We start from the raw sequence: 20,504 nt of genomic DNA on the forward strand, positions 1-20,504 counted from the left end.
ATTTCCATACCTTAACATGTTTGGATTTCTTTTAAAGCATAACCTGAACAATGAATTTCTTTGGGTTTTAATGCTTGCATTTGGGATAATTAATCCCTGTAATGTATTTTCCCTTTTAAGTTACTGATATGTAGTCTCAACCTTAACTGCATTTTAACATATTTTTTTGTCTTGGAATATGACACGTAAGTTGTGAGCCTTGATGTGTGACAGGATAATTGAGCTATTGATGATGATAGAGAGAAGAGACAGAAGAGAGAGTTTGGATGAGAGGAAATAGGTTTTCACTGAGTTAAGTCTTTAGTTGGTAGTTGACAGAGGTGCATATGTGGGATTGGGCAGTTGAGATTCCCAAGGAATAAGTTGTAGAAGGAGAAGAGAAGACCAAGGACAATATCCATTGGGACACTGATGAAAAGCGGGCAAGAGCAAAAGAAGGAAGAGCTCCTGATGAAGTTGTGGAAGATAGAAAAATCAGCTGAATACAAAAACGAGAAAGCCCAAGGAGGGAGCAAACGACATTTGAAAGCACAGGCGTAAATGTAAGATGAAGATAGAAATGACTAAAAAGCACTGTGATTTGTATCCTTATGGTAAGTCTACAAAGGACTATGGTGAGGATCTAAGTGGCGGGGGGAGAAGAAGTCAAGGCAAAGGAAAAAATACCATTGTCAAAGCACCTGGATTTAAAGGGGAGGAGGAAAAGGGATAGTAGATGCAGTGGCAGATGGGGGTAAAAGAGGCTTTTTTAGGAGAGGGTAATTGTCATGTATTAGAAAGCATAGGGGAAAAGAAATTAGATGAAATGTGTAGGGGACAGGATGATACAGGGAGTCAGAGTAATCAGAACTGGCAGGAGATAATTGGGAGGACATAGCGCATTGAGGGGTTAGTAGATGCTCATCACTTTTGAAAATCAGGTCACTTCTGTTTAGGTGTCTGAATATGGATTAGGAGCCTAATTTTAGGCTTTAATTGTTGACCTACAATTGATTGACCTACAATTGATCATATGATATGATACATAATATGTAACAAAGAGGAAGAATGATCTTGTGATTGTGGCATTGAACAGGGACTCAGGATATTTGGGTTCAGTTCCTAGTGGTTACTTAGGGACATATTTTTAGAGGAATTTAGGCACCTAATGAGATTTTCAAAGCACTAAGGTCCCTGACTCCTAAAATGGAAGTTAGCTGCCTAGGTTCTTTTGAAATTACCTTTAGGCGTCTATCTTCATTTTTAGGTGCCTACATTCTTTAAAAAATCTGGCCCTTAATGTTTTAGTGCAACATTTCTCTCTGTAAAGTGGAGATGATATTTTGTACTTCCCAGGAGTTTTATATGAGTAACTGCTGTTTTTGAGAGAACTGAGCTTTAATATTGTCTAAATACCTAGATTAATGTGTGTAGATCTATTTAATCTATTTCCCTGATACATCAGCTAATAATCTAAAAGAAAGGAAAATATTTTGATCTGTGCTTCAAAAGTTGTATTGCTTGTAAAGATTTACTGGGGGTTGTGCCCAAAATTCCCTTTGACCCAGAGCGTTTTATACTACTTTGTCCTTAATTATTCTTTCTTTTCAGTTTTCGCACTAGCAAAGGAGTTGGGTACTCTGCTCATTTCGTTGGCAACTGCTTAATAGTTACATCGTTGAAATCAAAAGGAAAAGGTTTTCAGCATTGTGTGAAGTATGATTTTCAGCCACGCAAGGTAAGCAAAATAGTGTTCACAATGAAGAATGATTATGGAAGTGGGATCAAATACCTCCATGAGGAAATAGACTCCCTTGGTGTCACAGTAAAAGTGATCATTTCTCACTTCTTATTTATAATTAGTTTCTATGACTCTGTCATATGAATTATATGTCAAGGTTAGAACAGGGCATCAGCACAAGAAACCATGGGAGGTATATAGTAGTGGTTTATGAAGAAATACATACCTATATATAGGGCCAACTCTTTTTATTTGTTTATTTTGTTTGTCATGGCGCGTAGGCACCCTAGTCATGGACCAGGACTCCATTGTGCTAGGTGCTGTACAAACACAGAATGAAAAGACAGTCCCTGCCCCAGTGCTTAAATACTGTTGAAACAGAGTTTCAGTCAAAGAAGGATTGCCAGGGTATTTTTATTATCCCGATGAACTGATTTACTTTTGTTTTTAAAAGCTATATATGTTTCTGTTCAGTAAGCTTCAACATTCTTCTAAAAATTTGGCCCTTTGTTTTCAAAGAATGTATCAAACTGTACATTGATGAGAGCTGAAGTAAAATATCCAGCTAACCATACTGACAGTTGCCTCTCCCAATTTTGTAATGGAAAATTATGTTGAGTAATGAAATGAAACTCAGTGGCTGATGTATACGTTTCTAAGGTTCCTGAAAGTTAAATTAGTACTATGCAATACATAGTGATGTGCAGTATGGATTAAGTTTAATCTCACTTGCAATCTGTGGAATTGAGGTTTGCTACATATTTAAATACTGCTTGAGCTGTTATAATAAGGAAATTTTGTTTGGTGATGGGCAAATGCTTAATCTGTTTTTTAAGGAATATTTTAAATGTGGTTGGATTTTCAAAAACCTCTACCCTCCATTTAGCAAGTTCTTGGTAACTCTTGCAAAATTGTGACACACTTGGTCATCTGCATCTCCAGAGGCCTGATCTCATGATCCGGCTTTCATACAGTACATTTTTGGAAAGTTGACCTATGGAAAGATGCTGGGGAAAATAATTAGCTGCCCCTGTCCAGTAGTAATACTTTGCAATTTTGTCCTGTTTCTTTGTTGCTCTGGACCCCAGCTTTTTGTTTTGAATTTGTCAGCATTTTACTATAACTAACAAATATGTTTTATTGCCTAGGTCATTTAATTTCTGAATAAAAATACTGAAATTTATTTACTGAATTTATTTTGTGCTCGGTGACTTTGGTGATGTTAGTGCCTGTAATGAGTCTACTGGCAGTGATGCAGATTTTTGTTGCCTTATCTGTTCCATGGAGAAACAAGCTTTCACCTTTCTCCTGTATCAGTAGGGATTTGTGATGTCTCTTCCTGGTAACATGAACATTTCTCTAGCACCTTCCACTGTTCATTTCCACAATATGTAATCCTGATGCTTCTATGGGGATAGTGATTCTGTTGGCTTCCAGTTTTTTAACATTCATTCTCATTTGGACTGGTTATCCAGTTGTCAGTTTGCACAACAGCTTTATATGTCTGTTAGGCAAAACACAAACAAGTTTACTGTTTCTTCCAATGGTATATGTAGCATTGGTATATTCTTTGCTTTGTAAAATCTTTGTTTGCTCATTAACATGTGTACTGGCAAACTCATTCCTTCTATTACTGTGTATTTATTATCCAAAAGGGGCAAGGAGTAAATCTTTGTCAGATTTTTTCCCTGTGTGAGTAGCTCATTTGTCTAGCCTGTTACTCTGAAGTGTGTACACAAACTGGTAGGCCCTAATGGATTCCTGCTGGATCTATTAGCAGTAATCAGACTCTGTGGTATTCCATGCCTTGCAAATTGTAATTACATAGATTTTAAGGCCAGAAAATCTGTGGTAATCTATTCTGACCTCATGCATAACATAGGCCATAGAAACTAACCCAGTAATATCTTCATCAAGACCATAACTTTCATTAAAATTTAGGGCTCATACACAAATGGTTGGGTCGGGTGTTTCATTCTTTTTTTAAATTAAAATGCCCTGCATACACATGACACAAGTTTCTTCCAAATTATCAAAAAGAAACGGAGTACTTGTGGCACCTTAGAGACTAACCAATTTATTTGAGCATGAGCTTTCGTGAGCTACAGCTCACTTCATCGGATGCATACCGTGGAAACTGCAGAAGACATTATATATACACACAGAGACCATGAAACAATACCTTCTCCCACCCCACTGTCCTGCTGGTAATAGCTTATCTAAAGTGATCATCAAGTTGGGCCATTTCCAGCACAAATCCAGGTTTTCTCACCCTCTGCCCCACCCCACACAAACTCACTCTCCTGCTGGCAATAGCCCATCCAAAGTGACCACTTTCTTCACAATGTGTATGATAATCAAGGTGGGCCATTTCCTGCACAAATCCAGGTTTTCTTACCCCCCCACCCCCATACACACACAAACTCACTCTCCTGCTATTACCAGCAGGAGAGTGAGTTTGTGTGTGTGGTTTTTGGAGGGGGGTGAGGGAGTGAGAGAACCTGGATTTGTGCAGGAAATGGCCCAACTTGATGATCACTTTAGATAAGCTATTACCAGCAGGACAGTGGGGTGGGAGGAGGTATTGTTTCATGGTCTCTGTGTGTATATAATGTCTTCTGCAGTTTCCACGGTATGCATCTGATGAAGTGAGCTGTAGCTCACGAAAGCTCATGCTCAAATAAATTGGTTAGTCTCTAAGGTGCCACAAGTACTCATTTTCTTTTTGCGAATACAGACTAACACGGCTGTTACTCTGAAACCTTCCAAATTAGGTGGCCAATTAGTGCAAATTGGATAATCTACTTTGAAAGTAGGTTAAATTCAATTGTGTGGATGCATCTATGTATCAGATTAATTTTTCAGTCCTCCCACTGCCATCCCATACTACATTGCTTTACACTAGGACCTTAGTGTGTTTGCCTGTGTCCCCTCTATTTCTCTGTGGTCATGTTGACTAAATTTCACCGCTAGTCAGGAACACCCCACTTGTGATGAGACACTTCTGGAGCATTACATGAGCATGGAGCCATGCACAGAGTCAGGGATTTTTCTTGTGATCTGGGGAGAGAAGACCATTCAGTCCTGTCTTAACAACAGATACCATAATGTGAAGATATACTAGTGTATATCAAAACAAAGAACTAAGAGGGGTCACTCTTCGGACTTCTCACTGCTGCAACACAGGGAATGTCCACCTGCAGAATTATAGGGAAAACCCACACAAAGAACAGAAACAGGACCTCTTGCAGTGCTCCAAGTACTCACATCTACTTTGAGGATCAATTTTTTTCCAGGAAGGCAACCACCTGGTATGTCACGGAGAGCACTGAAGGCATCAAAGAGAACACAGTCTCCTACCCTGACCAGATTTCCTGTGGAAGCCAGGATCTTTTCCCCACATGAAAACCTAAGGCAAACCCATTGAAACAAACAATTCCCCAAACCCAGGTGTATACTCAGCATGATAGTGCTGGGAAGGAGACCTCTCACAGTAAGTATTCTGGTCTATATTACAATAAAACTGTATGGGTAACTTAAAAAATATTTTGTTCTTGTTGTCCAGTGGGCACCACCAAGAGTTAAGAGCCTTTCCAAACCTGGTCAACTTCCAGCCCTCCCTCCCCACCATGTTGTGTTCTAAAAATTGGTATCTGTGCCTGGGAGTTTAAGATCTGAAGGGGATTATTCCTTGATATTTTCAGTTCCCCCAGCTAACAGTGAAATTCTTGCTGATCTTAAACACAAAAAAGGAGCTTACAAGAAGTGGAAGATTGGACAAATGACCAGGGAAGAGTATAAAAATACTGCTCGGGGACGCAGGAGTGAAATCAGGAAGGCCAAATCACACCTGGAGTTGCAGCTAGCAAGAGATGTTAAGAGTAACAAGAAGGGTTTCTTCAGGTATGTTAGCAACAAGAAGAAAGTCCAGGAAAGTGTGGGCCCCTTACTGAATGAGGGAGGCAACCTAGTGACAGAGGATGTGGAAAAAGCTAATGTACTCAATGCTTTTTTCGCCTCTGTCTTCACGAACAAGGTCAGCTCCCAGACTACTGCACTGGGCAGCACAGCATGGGGAGGAGGTGACCAGCCCTCTGTGGAGAAAGAAGTGGTTCGGGGCTATTTAGAAAAACTGGACGTACAAGTCCATGGGGCCGGATGCGTTGCACCCAAGAGTGCTAAAGGAGTTGGCGGGTGTGATTGCAGAGCCATTGGCCATTATCTTTGAAAACTCATGGTGATCGGGGGAGGTCCCGGATGACTGGAAAAAGGCTAATGTAGTGCCCATCTTTAAAAAAGGGAAGGAGGAGGATCCTGGGAACTACAGGCCAGTCAGCCTCACCTCAGTCCCTGGAAAAATCATGGAGCAGGTCCTCAAGGAATCAATTCTGAAGCACTTAGAGGAGAGGAAAGTGATCAGGAACAGTCAACATGGATTCACCAAGGGAAAGTCATGCCTGACTAATCTACTTGTCTTCTATGACGAGAAAACTGGCTCTGTGGATGAGGGGAAAGCAGTGGACGTGTTGTTCCTTGACTTTAGCAAAGCTTTTGACACGGTCTCTCACAGTATTCTTGCGAGCAAGTTAAAGAAGTGTGGGCTGAATGAATGGACTATAAGGTGGATAGAAAGCTGGCTAGATTGTCGGGCTCAATGGGTAATGATCAATGGCTCCATGTCTAGTTGGCAGCCGGTGTCAAGCAGAGTGCCCCAAGGGTCGGTCCTGGGGCCGGTTTTGTTCAATATCTTCATAAATGATCTTGAGGATGGTGTGGATTGCACCCTCAGCAAGTTTGCAGATGACACTAAACTGGGAGGAGAGGTAGATACGCCGGAGGGTAGGGATAGGTTACAGAGGGACCTAGACAAATTGGAGGATTGGGCCAAAAGAAATCTGATGAGGTCCAACAAGGACAAGTGCAGAGACCTGCACTTAGGATGGAAGAATCCAATGGACCACTACAGACTAGGGACCCGAATGGCTCGGCAGCAGTTCTGCAGAAAAGGACCTAGGGGTTACAGTGGACAAGAAGCTGGATACGAGTCAACAGTGTGCCCTTGTAGCCAAGAAGGCCAATGGCATTTTGGGATGTAGAAGTAGGGGCATTGCCAGTGGATCGAGGGACGTGATCGTTCCCCTCTATTCGACATTGGTGAGGCCTCTTCTGAGTACTGTGTCCAGTTTTGGGCCCCACACTACAAGAATGATGTGGAAAAATTGGAAAGAGTCCAGCGGAGGGGAACAAAAATGATTAGGGGACTGGAACACATGAGTTATGAGGAGAGGCTGAGGGAACTGGGGATGTTTAGTCTACGGGGACTAGAAGAATGCGGGGGGATTTGATAGCTGCTTTCAACTACCTGAAAGGGGGTTCCAGAGAGGATGGCTCTAGACTGTTCTCAGTGGTAGCAGATGACAGAACAAGGAGTAATGGTCTCAAGTTGCAGTGGGGGAGATTTAGGTTGGATATTAGGAAAAACTTTTTCACTAGGAGTGGGGTGAAACACTGGAATGCGTTACCTAGGGAGGTGGTAGAATCTCCTTCCTTAGAAGTTTTTAAGGTCAGGCTTGACAAAGCCCTGGCTGGGATGATTTAGTTGGGGATCGATCAGTCCTGCTTTGAGCAGGGAGTTGGACTAGATGACCTCCTGAGGTCTCTTCCAACCCTGATATTCTATGATTCTATGTGCATTTACTAACCTTCCCCCTGCATATTCCCAGTCAACCACCCAGCTTATGCAAACCTCAAATGCTGTTGTTTGTCCACTCAGCCTGCTAGCCGAACATAAAACACCAGATCTAATCCCCCAAAGCATGCTGCACACCTAGCCAATCTCTACAACAACATAGTATTAGGGTTATTATACAAAAGACAAGTAAGATGGCAAATGTCTTACAATGTGCAAGTTCTCCCCAGACTAGGAAGAGACTGTGAAAATGGTATTCCAAAACTGAGACAAAAGCAACAGTTTATTATTGAAGCCTAGAGACTTGAAATACTACAATAAATACTACTTTGGTTTCTCAGCTTCCCCAGCTCCTGTGCCTGATGGTGCATGGCACCCAAGGACAGGACTGTCACCAATTGCAAAATGCATGGAAAGTCTCTGGGGCATGAAAAAAAAGACCAAAACTTGTCAGCATCCCAGAAAAGGGCTAAGAAAACGGAATAGTAGAGGGATGTTCTCCTTGCAGAGAGACAGAAGGACTGAGAAATTGTCCTTGCTGAGAGAGAAGACAGAATTGACAAGGGAAACCACTGAGAAAGACAGGGATGGGCAAAAACAGCTCCTGGACCTGATATAAAAAATTAGTCTTGATGGAGAGCATTTTGGTGCAATGTTCTGGCTCAGCATCTCAACCAAAGCCCTACCATGTCCTGCAGCCCATGGAGAATAACGCGTACTGGGAGCAGCAGTACTGTTTCTAAAGTTCAAACGAGGCACTTTCATCCCTCCACCACCACCACCCAGGATGTTGAAAACAGTGAATGCAGGGAGCCCTCCTTAACTTCTACACCCACAAATGATGGTTTCTTCCCACACCATCCTATACCAGAAGGCAAAGACAACATGCAGAAATCTCCTACCTACACATGCATGTGACCAATACAGCACAAACATTTGTACAAACTCAAACTTCTAGGCATTTGTTACACATCTTCACTGTAATGTTGTATAAAGTTTGCTTTGTTTTATGTTGTGATTGGAATCAATAAAAGTTTGCAGTTTTGTTCTATAAATGGTGTTTATTATTTGCGCTATTTGATGTTCAGTAAAATTTTTTTTCACAAAACTTCACTAAAGTCTCATAAAAGACCAGATCTCCCATAAATATGATAAACACCCCAGTCAGTTGCATAAAGCATTTTAAAAGCCAAATCTTCTGTTTGAGTAAAACCATACACAGAGTTATGAAACCATGCCACAGTGCATAATAAAATTATATTTCAATACCTCAACTCGTAGCCTCAGAATAGGAGCACAGGGCATCCCTGACCTGTGGCCCTGATGATTTGCTGTAGTTGGCAAAGGAAGCCTCACTGGTTGTTCATAGCTGCCTGAAACTCTTTGCATCTCTGCCTCCCACCTGTTACTGACGTGCTCTCTCTCCCTCTCACAGATATTATGCAAAACCCAGCAAGCAGTTGTGACAGGAATCTCCAGCCTCACTATGTGACAAGGTCACCTTCCTTTCAGACTTATAAATACACACTTCATTGTCATTTTGTAGCTACTCAGGATATAATTCAGAAGGTCCTTTCTGGCATCCTAAGTGTCCAATAAAAGACTTCATAAGGCAGGGAAGTTAAAGATAAGCGGGCTATCCCAGAATCACAGTGGGAATCACAACACCGTTATGGTATATAGTTGTCCTGGGAGCAAAAATGCCAATTTTTGTTAAATAAAACAGGCATGCGTTTTAAAAGATGCTAGTATCATGAACCTTTCCAGGCTACCTCATCAACTATACCTTGGAGTAGCATGGAGAAATACCCCTTTCTGTTTGTAAACCCTGAGGCCTGGCGCATGGGGGGGAGCAGGAGAGTGGGCACAAGGTTCCCATCAGTGGCCCCAGTATAAGTCAGGAATCCCAACCACTGCAAATCCACCAATTTCCTGTGCATTGCCAAGCTTTCCAAGCCATACCATCAACAACTTCTTTATAGCAGCACACACCTCCCTGGCAACAGCCCTGACAGCTGATCTTACTAACACCAGATTGCTTAGCTATTAATCCGTATCAGTTGGAGATGGTGAGTTTCCAGATGGCTATGGCCACACATTTTCCAAAATTAAGGGAAGGTTTCATGTTGGTGTGATGCTAGTGCAGCTTCAGGGTGAGCTCTGGCTAGACCCCTATGTACATGACATGTCAGTCTGAAATTTTGCCTCCTTTGCTGGCCATCCCAGAACCAGATCACTGTCCTTTCCGAATAGTCGATGCTGGTTTCCCAAGCCCAGAAATGGCATAGAATCAAGTGAAGCTGCTCCAGAAAAATTGTATCCATGAGTAGTTGTCCAATTTCCTCCTCTTCTTCCTCTACCAAAATTGGCTCAGCAGTATGGCAGCTAGCTTCCAGATTTGTCTGGGTGCATGATTATAAATGTGTGTGCATCAGAAATTGTGTGTTAATTGGTGCCTGGGCAGTGGCAAGTAACTGACATCCCCCGAGCCTGACAGCAGTTTTAAAATGGCTTTGGCTCACAAAAGACAGAAGAATCATGGAAATTTTAGTTTGATCTTAAGTCCCAGAATTCTAGGGGCTTCCTGTAGGTATCCCACAATGTGCCATGAGAAAAATTCCAGAATCCGTAGAGCCCAGCAGGGGGACAAAGCACTATGGGATACCTGCCCAGAATGCTAAGTGCTTGCTTTGAAAAAAGTCAATGCCATGTGTATGCACTACATGATGGGTTGTCACTCCCAGGGTGCAGTCTGGGAGCCACGGGAACTGCTGTGCCTCCTAACCAGTCAACTGGGTTGCCCCTTCTCACACTACTCTGCTGGTGATTCAGCTAGCCTCTCCAGGCCCTGTTCTCACCCAAAATGACAGCAGGTGGCATCAAACACCCAACTGAGCTACCTGAGTGCTTTATCTAAGTCACTCAACGACAAACAGAAGACAACAGCTAATTTCCCATCTCCCCAGCCTTGCCCCCTTGTTGGATATACACTCAGAATTATACCATCTTGCATTGCACAGGGATCTGTACAATGCAAGCTCATTAATATAGATCGCTTTCCCCTCAGTGTGGGACTAAGTTACAGGCACTAAGCCTGTGTTAGCCAAGGTGAGATTTTCCCAGACACTTCACTTCAAAGACACACTGGTTAAAATAAACCATAAAACAAGTTTCTTTACAACAGAAAGATAGATTTTAAGTGATTATAAGTGATAGCAAACAGATCAAAGCAGATTATCTAACAAACAGAAACTGCAAACTAATCCTAGATTGAAAGGATTTGGATTAGCAATTTCTCACCCTGATTGATTATACAAGCAGTCCACCAAGTTTCCATACATAGGTTAGAAATCCCTTTAGCCTGGGACCAGCACTTCCGCCAGTTCAGTCTTTGTTCCTCAAGAATTCTCTTTTGTATAGTTTTTCCATATGGCAGGAACCCTTTGTTCCAAGCTAAGTTTCCAGCCCGGTTTGTGGAAAAATATAGGTACCAAAATGCAGTTCAATGTCATGTAGTCTGGTCACATGCCCTTACATGCTGTGCAGCCTCATAGCAGCCATCACTCATAGGCTGTCTGGAGCATTCTCAGGAAGGCTCACCAGGTGGGGGATAAGCTTCTCCTAAAGTCTACTATTTCCTTTAATGGCCCATTACCTTGAACAGGCCCTTCACAACCAGCTGTCTAGACTGGAAGCATCTTGCCTAGTGGGTGTTACTCAGGTGTAACCACATCTGAAATACAGATAAATAGTTAATATTCATAACTTCAGATATGAAAATGATACATGCACACAAATAGGATATTCATATTTTTCATAGACACCTTACATGGCACATTTTGTATCATAACATTTTGTATCATACATCATAACTATGTCATAATCATATAATGATACAACTATGATGAATATGGGGTGCTGTGTCACAGCTGGGGACAAAGCACTACGGATAGCTGCCCAGAATGCTGAGTGCTCACTTTGAAAAAAGTCAGTACCATGTGTATGTGCTGATTCAGAGCAAAGCAGCGAAAACCCGACCATGTGGATGCAATTATTTTGGAATGTTTATTCTGCAACAGTTTAACAGAAACCTAATCCACAAGCATACACTCTTCCTTGCCCCATGTGTAGCTAAGCCCTTAGAAAGATACCAAGTCTTGATTTAAAGATTTACAGATTTGATATAGATTAGTTTTGAAAGTACAAACCTATAGTAGCAATCAATAGTAAATTAATTTTATATGAATTCAAATAAATCCTTTATTTTGCCATGGTCTTTCTGGGACTTGATCCTTTTTCAGCTCTTTTGTCTGTGCTTTTTGGAAGCAATTATACGTGTATTACAATCCCAGGCCAAAACAAAATCGCTTACCTTTTGATTAAGGTTTCAGTACCAAGATGCTGTGGGTCTTAGTGGTTGTTTCTTTTCTTGTTACTGCTAGAACTGTCAGTCTTTATTTTATCAAGAAGAAGTCATCTCACTCATTTTTACCATAAATGAGCATAGTTTGTTTGGTTGTAACTCTGATCTTGCTGTAGGACATCCTTGGAAAAATGTCAGTTTTAGTTTATGCAAAATTGGCTCTGTGTTCACTCTGAGGTTTTACTAACTTTGAACTAGTAACAGATGTATGCTTCATTATGTGAGTATCACTTTCAGGTGATCATGTGTTCACTGACTTGCCAAGTGTATCTAGTGTGGATGATTGCTTACCAATTTTGTATTCAACAGAGATTACACTTTTTAGCATCATGTGTTGGGTATAGGAGGTGCTGAAAAGAAAGACTTCATTGGATAAAGTTGGGTATTTTGTAATGGGATCTTATATGCATCTTTTATTTCCCATTAATATTGTGTATATGTATGATGTGCACATGCAGTATAGTATATTGGGGGAATATACCACCAGCAAATACAATTGCCAACTCCAGCATAAGAAATCCAAACAGTGTCCTTTGCAATTTGTACCTAGATTTCTTGTTGCCTTGTTTAGAGATTTCACTCCAGTTGTGATCAGATGCTCCTCCAGCATAAAATGTGCATGTAGACCTTCAAAAGATGCACCTATTGACAAAACAACTGGCTAGTTAAATTGTAATTTTAAAACTGGTGGATTGATGATTGGTGTTTTTAGCTACTTAAATGCCAGTTTTGACTTCCTAGTGGTAGGTAATCTTATCTTTTAGTGATTTTCTTAAGGATTTACTTGTCATAGATATTTTTTGGCAAAAACTGTATTATCCTTCATCTCTGAAGAACAACTGATTTTATTCTTTACTGAACCACAGGTAAGCTGTCCATGCTCAAGTTATGGGCAACATAGAATTGTTCTGTTAGACAAGTTTTCCAGAGAATGAGAGAGAGAGATCACATTCCTCTGAAGATCTTCCTAGTTGTCTCTAGTTTTGACTAACAAAATATTTTTTGTCATTTCCAGATTTTTCCACTTCACTGACAAAATGATATGAACTGTTTTAAAATTAAACACCACTAAAATTCATGAAAGCTAGCCTTTTCCAATATTAATACCGCCACTGGTTTTAATTTTAATGTATTTTGATACATATTACATACATAAAATATGTAAAACAGCAAGGCAAATATAAAGCATATGTAATAAAAATAGTGAACTATAAAAAGGGAGATTTTTACTAAAATATAATTAGGCATGTTAAAGGCCCTAGAAATATTTTTAAAAGACAATCCAGATTATGAACACTGATGTGGAGTACTTCTATTTTAAAAATTACACAATTTTTCAAGCTAAGAATATCTATAAAGGACTCCCTCTTTTTTTGGACACCTACATAAATAAATAAAAACAGTTTTAAAAAACCTTCATTTATTAAAATTGCTCCTGAACTTGTAATCATTTTATTTTTGAGCCACTTGTGTAATTAGCCCATGACATGCTCTAACATACTGCATACTTTTTCTGTACTATCCAAGAGAAACACATTACATTTGTTATAATGAAGGAATTCATTATACCTTCATTTTATGTGTGTATTCATCTGGACTGAGTGTTTAAATTTCACTGGCACTAAGCTCATGGATACTTCTTGAACACACTTAGATGCACACACTGAGAAAAAAATCTAAGTTGGGGGTGACTGATTTGATTTTAAAAGTTTATAAATCATGGCCATGTGAATTTAAGAAATAAAATGTGAATTGTTGCAACAGTGAACTTTTTATTTAGAGAAACATTATGTAGTAATATAATCATTAAATCTTCTATTCAGCTGGGTATTGCCATATTATAGAGTGAGCCTCTTAACTCATCCTATTCTACCTGGAGATTATAACATATAGCTGTAGCATCACAGACTGATACGTCTTTTTGCACTACTTGCAGAACAATTCACTTAAAGTGTGACATCTTGTGGCACTAATTATTTTTGAGAGCCAGAGAAGCCAGCTTCTGTTGTCATGCTTTCCAGAACCCAGCAATGCAGGCTGAATGAGATGAAAGTAGTAGAGTGAATCATGTTTTTTAACTTCCTTTTCTTATTTCATTTGTAACTGAACATCATTTAAATTATTTTAGTGGCTTTCCCTTTCTCTCTCTATATATATTTTCCTTTTAAATATCATTCTTTAACAATACAATGCATACAGGATTCTCACTCTTGGACCTCAGCTTGCTAGTGCAAGACAAGGTCTTAAAATTATCAGCTTCTGAAACTCTGGTAGGAGTAGGAACAGCTCCCATCTTCCATTCCATCTTTCATTGCCTCAGCTCCCTCTAGGACCTTGTCAGTTATTTTCTAGCCATAGCCTATATAGGAACTCCCTGCAAGAGCTCTGTACTGAACATTCTTCTTTGAGAGCTGTCCCCATGGGTGCTCCACTCTAGGTGTTGGTGCATCCCTGTGCCTTCGCTCTGAGGTTTTTACAGGAGTACTCGTACGGGTCGCGCATGCGCAGAGCTTGCCCCCCGCTCTAAGTGTACCTTAATAGTACGTGTGCACGACTGGTCTCCTCAGTTCCTTCTCTGCCATCCCTGGCCTGAGACAGAGCTCAGCAGACTCGTTAGAAAACTTTTTCTCCCTTGTTACTCTTACCCTGTTAGATAGTTAGTTACCAATAGTATTAGTTATTAGTGTTACCAGTAGTGTTAGTTTCTCTCTCTCAAAAAATAAAAAATAAAATTCTCTTAGTTCCTGTCAGCGCAGCCACTTTCAACATGCTGGCTCCCCAGGCTTTAAGCACTGCTCTGATTGTAAGGATGCCATCCCTCTGTCAGATGGCCATTCAAAATGCATAAAATGTTTGGGGGAGTCCCACATCCCCCCAAAATGTGCCCACTGCAACAAACTTAAGTCTAGGGCACGAAAGGACAGGGAGTTGAGGCTAAAGCTGCTCCTGCTGCAAAGATCCTTAGGGTCCGCTTCAGACCCAGGCACTGATTCTGGCTCCGCTCCATGCCACAGCCCCTCCCACCTCTAAGAAGATGAAGAAAACTTCAAAAAACCATCACCTTCTGTCACCTGCGAAGCGAACTTTGCGGGAGAAGGCTTCTCCCGGCAGGTCTACTGCCTCCCTCCCAGAGCTTCCCCAGCTGAACAGTTTTTTGATGCCCTGAGCGCAGTCTGCCTGCAGCTGTGGTGGTAGCGCACTGCTCCGGTGCCGAGGCTTCAGGCTTCCAGTTGCCTGCCTCTCAGATGGCACCTTTCGGCACTGCGGTGGAAGCAGTGCCGACACATGCAGTCGTGTCTGACCCCCAACAGGCTATCGCCGCTCTCCCGTCACCGACACCCGCTGAGCTGGCCGGCAGCCAAACAACTTTACAGAACACCGGTGTAGAGGAACTTTTCGTTGCAGCAGATTCCTCTTGCACAGCCCTCACCACACAGAGGCGCTTCAGCACTGCAATTTACACAGTCAAGTGACCTGCTTGTCACCCATTCTGCAGTCACCCTTACTGAATGCCTACTTCTTGACAAATGCTCAGCCAGGGTCCGAACAGCCTTCCTCCAGTGAGGAGGAAGCTGGTCTCCAGGAGGATTTTTCACCATATGAAGAGTTTCGTCTTCAGACCTCAGTTAATACAGGTCATAGAAACATCACCTTCTCCTACTCTCAGGATCCTGCCCCGTGGATGGTACCACGGTGGCAATATTGGTCCCATGGGCATCCTATCCTCAAGACCACACTCACTATGCCACCTCAACCAGGCCCGACACTGGCCCGGCACCACAAGCTCATGAACCTGCCACTGGTGCCAGTCACCAGACAGCACCATCAAAAGTGCAGAATCAGGCACGACCTGTCTCTAACCCAGTAGACCCAGTTGTTAAGCCTGACGAAGCCCTGCTTCCTCCTCCCCCGTCATCTTCAGATGACTTTTCAAAATTTCAAGACCTTTTCAAAAGAGTGGCCAGTAAATTAAGAATCAATCTGGAGGAGGTTCCTGAACAGCAGCATGAGTTAATGGACATCCTGCAGACGCCGCCTTCTTCCAGGGTTGCATTGCTGATCAACCCAGCCCTTCTGGAACCTGCCAAAGCCGTCTGGCAGACTCCTGCTGCAAGCTTACCTACCTGCAAACAAGTGGACCACAAGTACTTCATCCCTTCCAAGGGCTCTGAATTTCTTTTCACTCATCCAGCACCTAATTCGCTGGTAGTTGGTGCAGTCAACCAAAAGAACAAGCACCAGTATCCCCGCTCCACCCCAGCCGATAAAGACTGTAAACATTTAGATCTGCTTGGAAGTAAAGTATACGCATCTTCCCACCCTACAATTTTGAATTGCTAATTTTACGGCCGTTCTGGCAAAATGTGATCACAAAAATTACAACAAATTCATGGACTTTATTGAGGACATTCCAGAAGCAAAGAAACAACAATTCATTGCTTTAGTCTCTGAGGTACAAATCGTATCACGTACCGCTCTTCAAGCAGCCCTTGATGCGGTCAGTACTGCAGCAAGATCCACCGCTATGTCAGTAGTCATGCACCGAGGTTCGTGGCTCTCTTCCTCTTCATTTCCTCGAGAGGGGTCCAGACTACTATTGAAGACCTTTCATTCAACAGCGACAAAGTGTCTCCACAACGAACGATGTCCTTCACTCAATGAAGGATTCAAGGGCAACTCTCCGGTCCTTAGGAATACAAACCCCTACGAACAGAAGGCGACAATATAGGTACCAACCTTACCAATGTTCACACTACCCCACATATACCCAGCACTTCCAGAGATCACACGACCAACAACAGCAACACCACCAGAGACCCAGATACCAGTGTTGCCGCCCCAATTCTGCGGTAATGTCTCAACCCCCTCCAAATAACAAGCAGATTTTGAAGCCTTGGTCGAGGGTTTTGAAAACAATTTTCCCACTTCAGCGCTTACACTACCTGTCCCTACTTTTGGACACCGCCTACAACCATTCTTCCATTAATGGTACAACATTACCACTGACAAGTGGGTTTTAGAGGTCATCACACTTGGCTATTCCATCCCCTTCCTATCCATGTCTCCTACCCACCCACCCTCCCCCGTCCCTCTTCAGGGACCCCTCTCATGAGCAACTGCTCCCGCAAGAAGTACATCATCTCCTTGGGAGCAGTGGAGCTTGTGCCCAAAAGACACAGAGGGAAGGGGTTTTACTCCCATTATTTCTTAACAGAAAAGAAAATGAGGGGGTTGGCGACCAATTCTGGACCTCAGGTGGCTCAACAATTTTATCAAGAAAAAGTTCAAAATGGTTACTGTCGCCACCATAATCCCAGTGCTGTAGCAGGGCGATTGGTTTTCAGGCCTCGACCTACAGGATGCTTATTTTCATGTGACAATACATCCAGCCCACAGACACTTCCTTCATTTCACCCTCAGCTCGACATATTTTCAATACAGGATACTACTCTTCTGGCTGATGAATCTTGCCCATATGCTCAGGGTTTAGCTGATCACCATATTTGGGGTCGGGAAGGAATTTTCCTCCAGGGCAGATTGGAAGGCCCTGGAGGTTTTTCGCCTTCCTCTGTGGCATGGGGCACGGGTCACTTGCTGGAGGATTCTCTGCTCCTTGAGGTCTTCAAACTACAATTTGAGGACTTCAATAGCACAGATATAGGTGTGAGGTCTTTTTTAGGAGTGGTGGGTGAAATTCTGTGGCCTGCATTGTGCAGGAGGTCAGACTAGATGATCATAATGGTCCCTTCTGGCCTAAATATCTATGCATCTTCGGCCTATCCACTGCCCTTCGTGTTTTTTCCGAGCTCCTGGATGTAGTTACTGCCCACCTCAGGAAGCAAGGAGTCACAATATTTCCTTACCTAGACGACTGCCTCCTCAAAGTCTCAATGCTCAATGAAGTGCTTTGATTCACGCAACTCACCATCGATAGTTTCCTATCCCTTGGCCTACAAATAAACAACGACAAATCCACATTAATTCCTACCCAGCACCTGGAGTTCATCGGAGCACACCTCGATTCCCGGATGGGAATAGCATCTCTCCTGTCCTATTGCTTCAACACCATAAAGCAGCTGGCAACATAACTTCTCAACAGTCCTCAAGTCACCGCTCGAGACTGTTTACAACTACTAGGTCACATAGCTTCGTGCACTTTCGTGGTCAAAAATGCCCGACTCTACATGAGGTGCTTCCAAGCTTAGTTGGCCACGGTTTACAGACCCAATGTGCATTCCCTAAACAAACCCCTATCCATACCTTTCCAAGTCAAGGACCGTCTCCTATGGTGGACGGTTGCCTCCAACCTCTTCCCTGGAGTCCCCTTTCTCCAGGAGGCTCCATCCATCATAATGACTTATGATGCACCCCCTGGGTGGGGTGCTCACACATTACATCACACAGCCCAGGGGCTATGGTCTCCAATGGAAACCTCCATGGACATAAACGTCCTGGAACTTTGTGCTATGAGCAATGCCTGCCGTCGCTTCCTCCCATTAATCCGGAACCAACATGTATGGATAATGACAGACAACATTGCCTGCATATTCTGTGTAAACGGGTAGGGAGGAGCTTGCTCTCATTTGCTTTGCACAGAAGCTATGAAACTCTGGAACTGGTGCCTTGCGAACAATATCCGGATATCAGCCGCCTACCTTCCCGGGGCTATGAATACCACAGCGGACGAATTAAGCAGACAGTTTCCATGGGACCATAAATGGGAGATAAACTAAATGATCATCATCAACATATTCCGCATTTGGGGCTACCCAACCATAGACCTATTCGCAGCTGCGGAAAACAGGAAATGCCCCGAATTTTGCTCTAGAGCAGGACTGGGCAAATGCTCCCTGGGAGATGCATTTATGATTCCGTGGCACCGGAACTTACTCTATGCTTTCCCCCCAATCCCAATTCTCAACAGAGTTCTGACAAATATGCAATCAGATCGTGCCAAGGTGATCCTGATTGCTCCAGCATGGCCTAGACAACCATGGTTCCCATTCCTCACCAGGATGTCAACTCAACCACCAACCTCATTGCCTCTCATTCCAAACCTCCTATTGCAGCAACACTGCCGATTTCTCCACCCCAACCTGTCCATGCTTCACCTCAAAGCTTGGTTCCGACATGGTTCTCCCAAAACGAACTAGCAAGCTCTGACGAAGTTCAGAGTGCTCCTACATAGCACAACACAGTCTACTCGCACCACCTATTTCCAAAAGTGGAAAAGATTTACACAATGATGCTCAACTAAACAACTGCCTGCTATGTCTCCACCTCTTCCTCTTATATTCAACTACATGTTAGACCTCAAACAATCTGGCCTTTCTTTTAGCTCCATCAAAGTCCACCTGGCTGCTATGACAACTTTCCACGATAAAATTGACAGTACCTCTGTGTTTGCTCATCTGATCACTAAATGTTTTCTCAGAGATTCATAGATACTAAGGTCAGAAGGGACCATTATGGTCATCTAGTCCGACCTCCTGCACAACGCAGGCCACAGAATCTCACCCACCCACTCCTGCGAAAAACCTCTCACCTATGTCTGAGCTATTGAAGTCCTCAAAGCGTGGTTTAAAGACTTCAAGGAGCTGAGAATCCGCCAGCAAGTGACCCGTGCCCCATGCTACAGAGGAAGGCGAAAAACCTCCAGGGCCTCTTCCAATCTGCCCTGGAGGAAAATTCCTTCCCGACCCCAAATATGGCGATCAGCTAAACCCTGTGCATATGGGCGAGATTCACCAGCCAGATACCCAGGAAAGAATTTTCTATAGTAACTCAGATCCCACCCCATCTAACATCCCATCACAGGCCACTGGGCCTATTTATCATGACTATTTAAAGATCAATTAATTACCAAAATTATGTGAGCTGTAGCTCACGAAAGCTCATGCTCAAATAAATTGGTTAGTCTCTAAGGTGCCACAAGTACTCCTTTTCTTTTTGCATCATACCAAAGGATTTCAATCCCTATACCCAGATGTTAGACATCCTACTGCTCCACGGGACTTTCACTTAGTATTATCTTGCTTAACTCAACAACCATTTGAACCCCTAGCCCCTTGCTCCCTCTTACACCTTTCTATGAAAACAGCATTCTTAGTGGCAATCACTTCTGCCAGACGGGCAGGAGAAATAGCAGCTCTCATGGCAGACCCACCATATACCCTATTTTTTAAGGACAAAGTTACCCTTCAATTACACCCCAAATTTCTTCCAAAGGTCCATTCATCATTCCACATCAATGAACCAATACACCTGCCGACCTTCTTTCCTAAACCACATGCAAACTCTTTTGAATCCACAATGCATACCCTAGACTTATGCAGGGCTTTGTTCTTCTATTTGCATGGAACCAAGCCCTTTAGGAATTCTTCTAGACTCTTTGTCTCCGTCGCAGAGCGATCCAGGGGGACACCTATTTTGACCCAGAGACTTTCAAAATGGATTACTGACTGTATCCAACTCTGTTATCAGATACAGAAAGTTATGCCTCCAGCAGACATCAGAACTCACTCCCCTAGATCAATGGCTACCTCCGTGGCTTTTCTAAGCAAAGTTCCCCTGACTGATATCTGTAAAGCAGCCACTTGGTCTGCTGAACGCACTTTTGCTAAGCACTATGCCCTTACTCAGGGCCCCCTCTCGGATGCACGATTAGGCAG

General features: G+C 42.8%; 1 protein-coding gene across 6 annotated transcripts in view; it reads left to right on the forward strand.

Annotated features, from left to right (window-relative positions):
* The window catches only part of NBEA (neurobeachin), an 848,387-nt gene that overhangs the window by 182,581 nt on the left and 645,302 nt on the right, over positions 1 to 20,504 (forward strand). For all 6 annotated transcript variants that reach the window (XM_073341812.1, XM_073341823.1, XM_073341834.1 and 3 more), the window contains exon 6: positions 1,591 to 1,717. In XM_073341812.1, coding sequence (XP_073197913.1) covers positions 1,591 to 1,717 — 127 coding nt within the window. The remainder of the gene's footprint in view (positions 1 to 1,590; positions 1,718 to 20,504) is intronic.

The sequence above is a fragment of the Lepidochelys kempii genome, chromosome 1, assembly GCF_965140265.1.
Source record: "Lepidochelys kempii isolate rLepKem1 chromosome 1, rLepKem1.hap2, whole genome shotgun sequence".
NCBI lineage: Eukaryota > Metazoa > Chordata > Testudines > Cheloniidae > Lepidochelys > Lepidochelys kempii.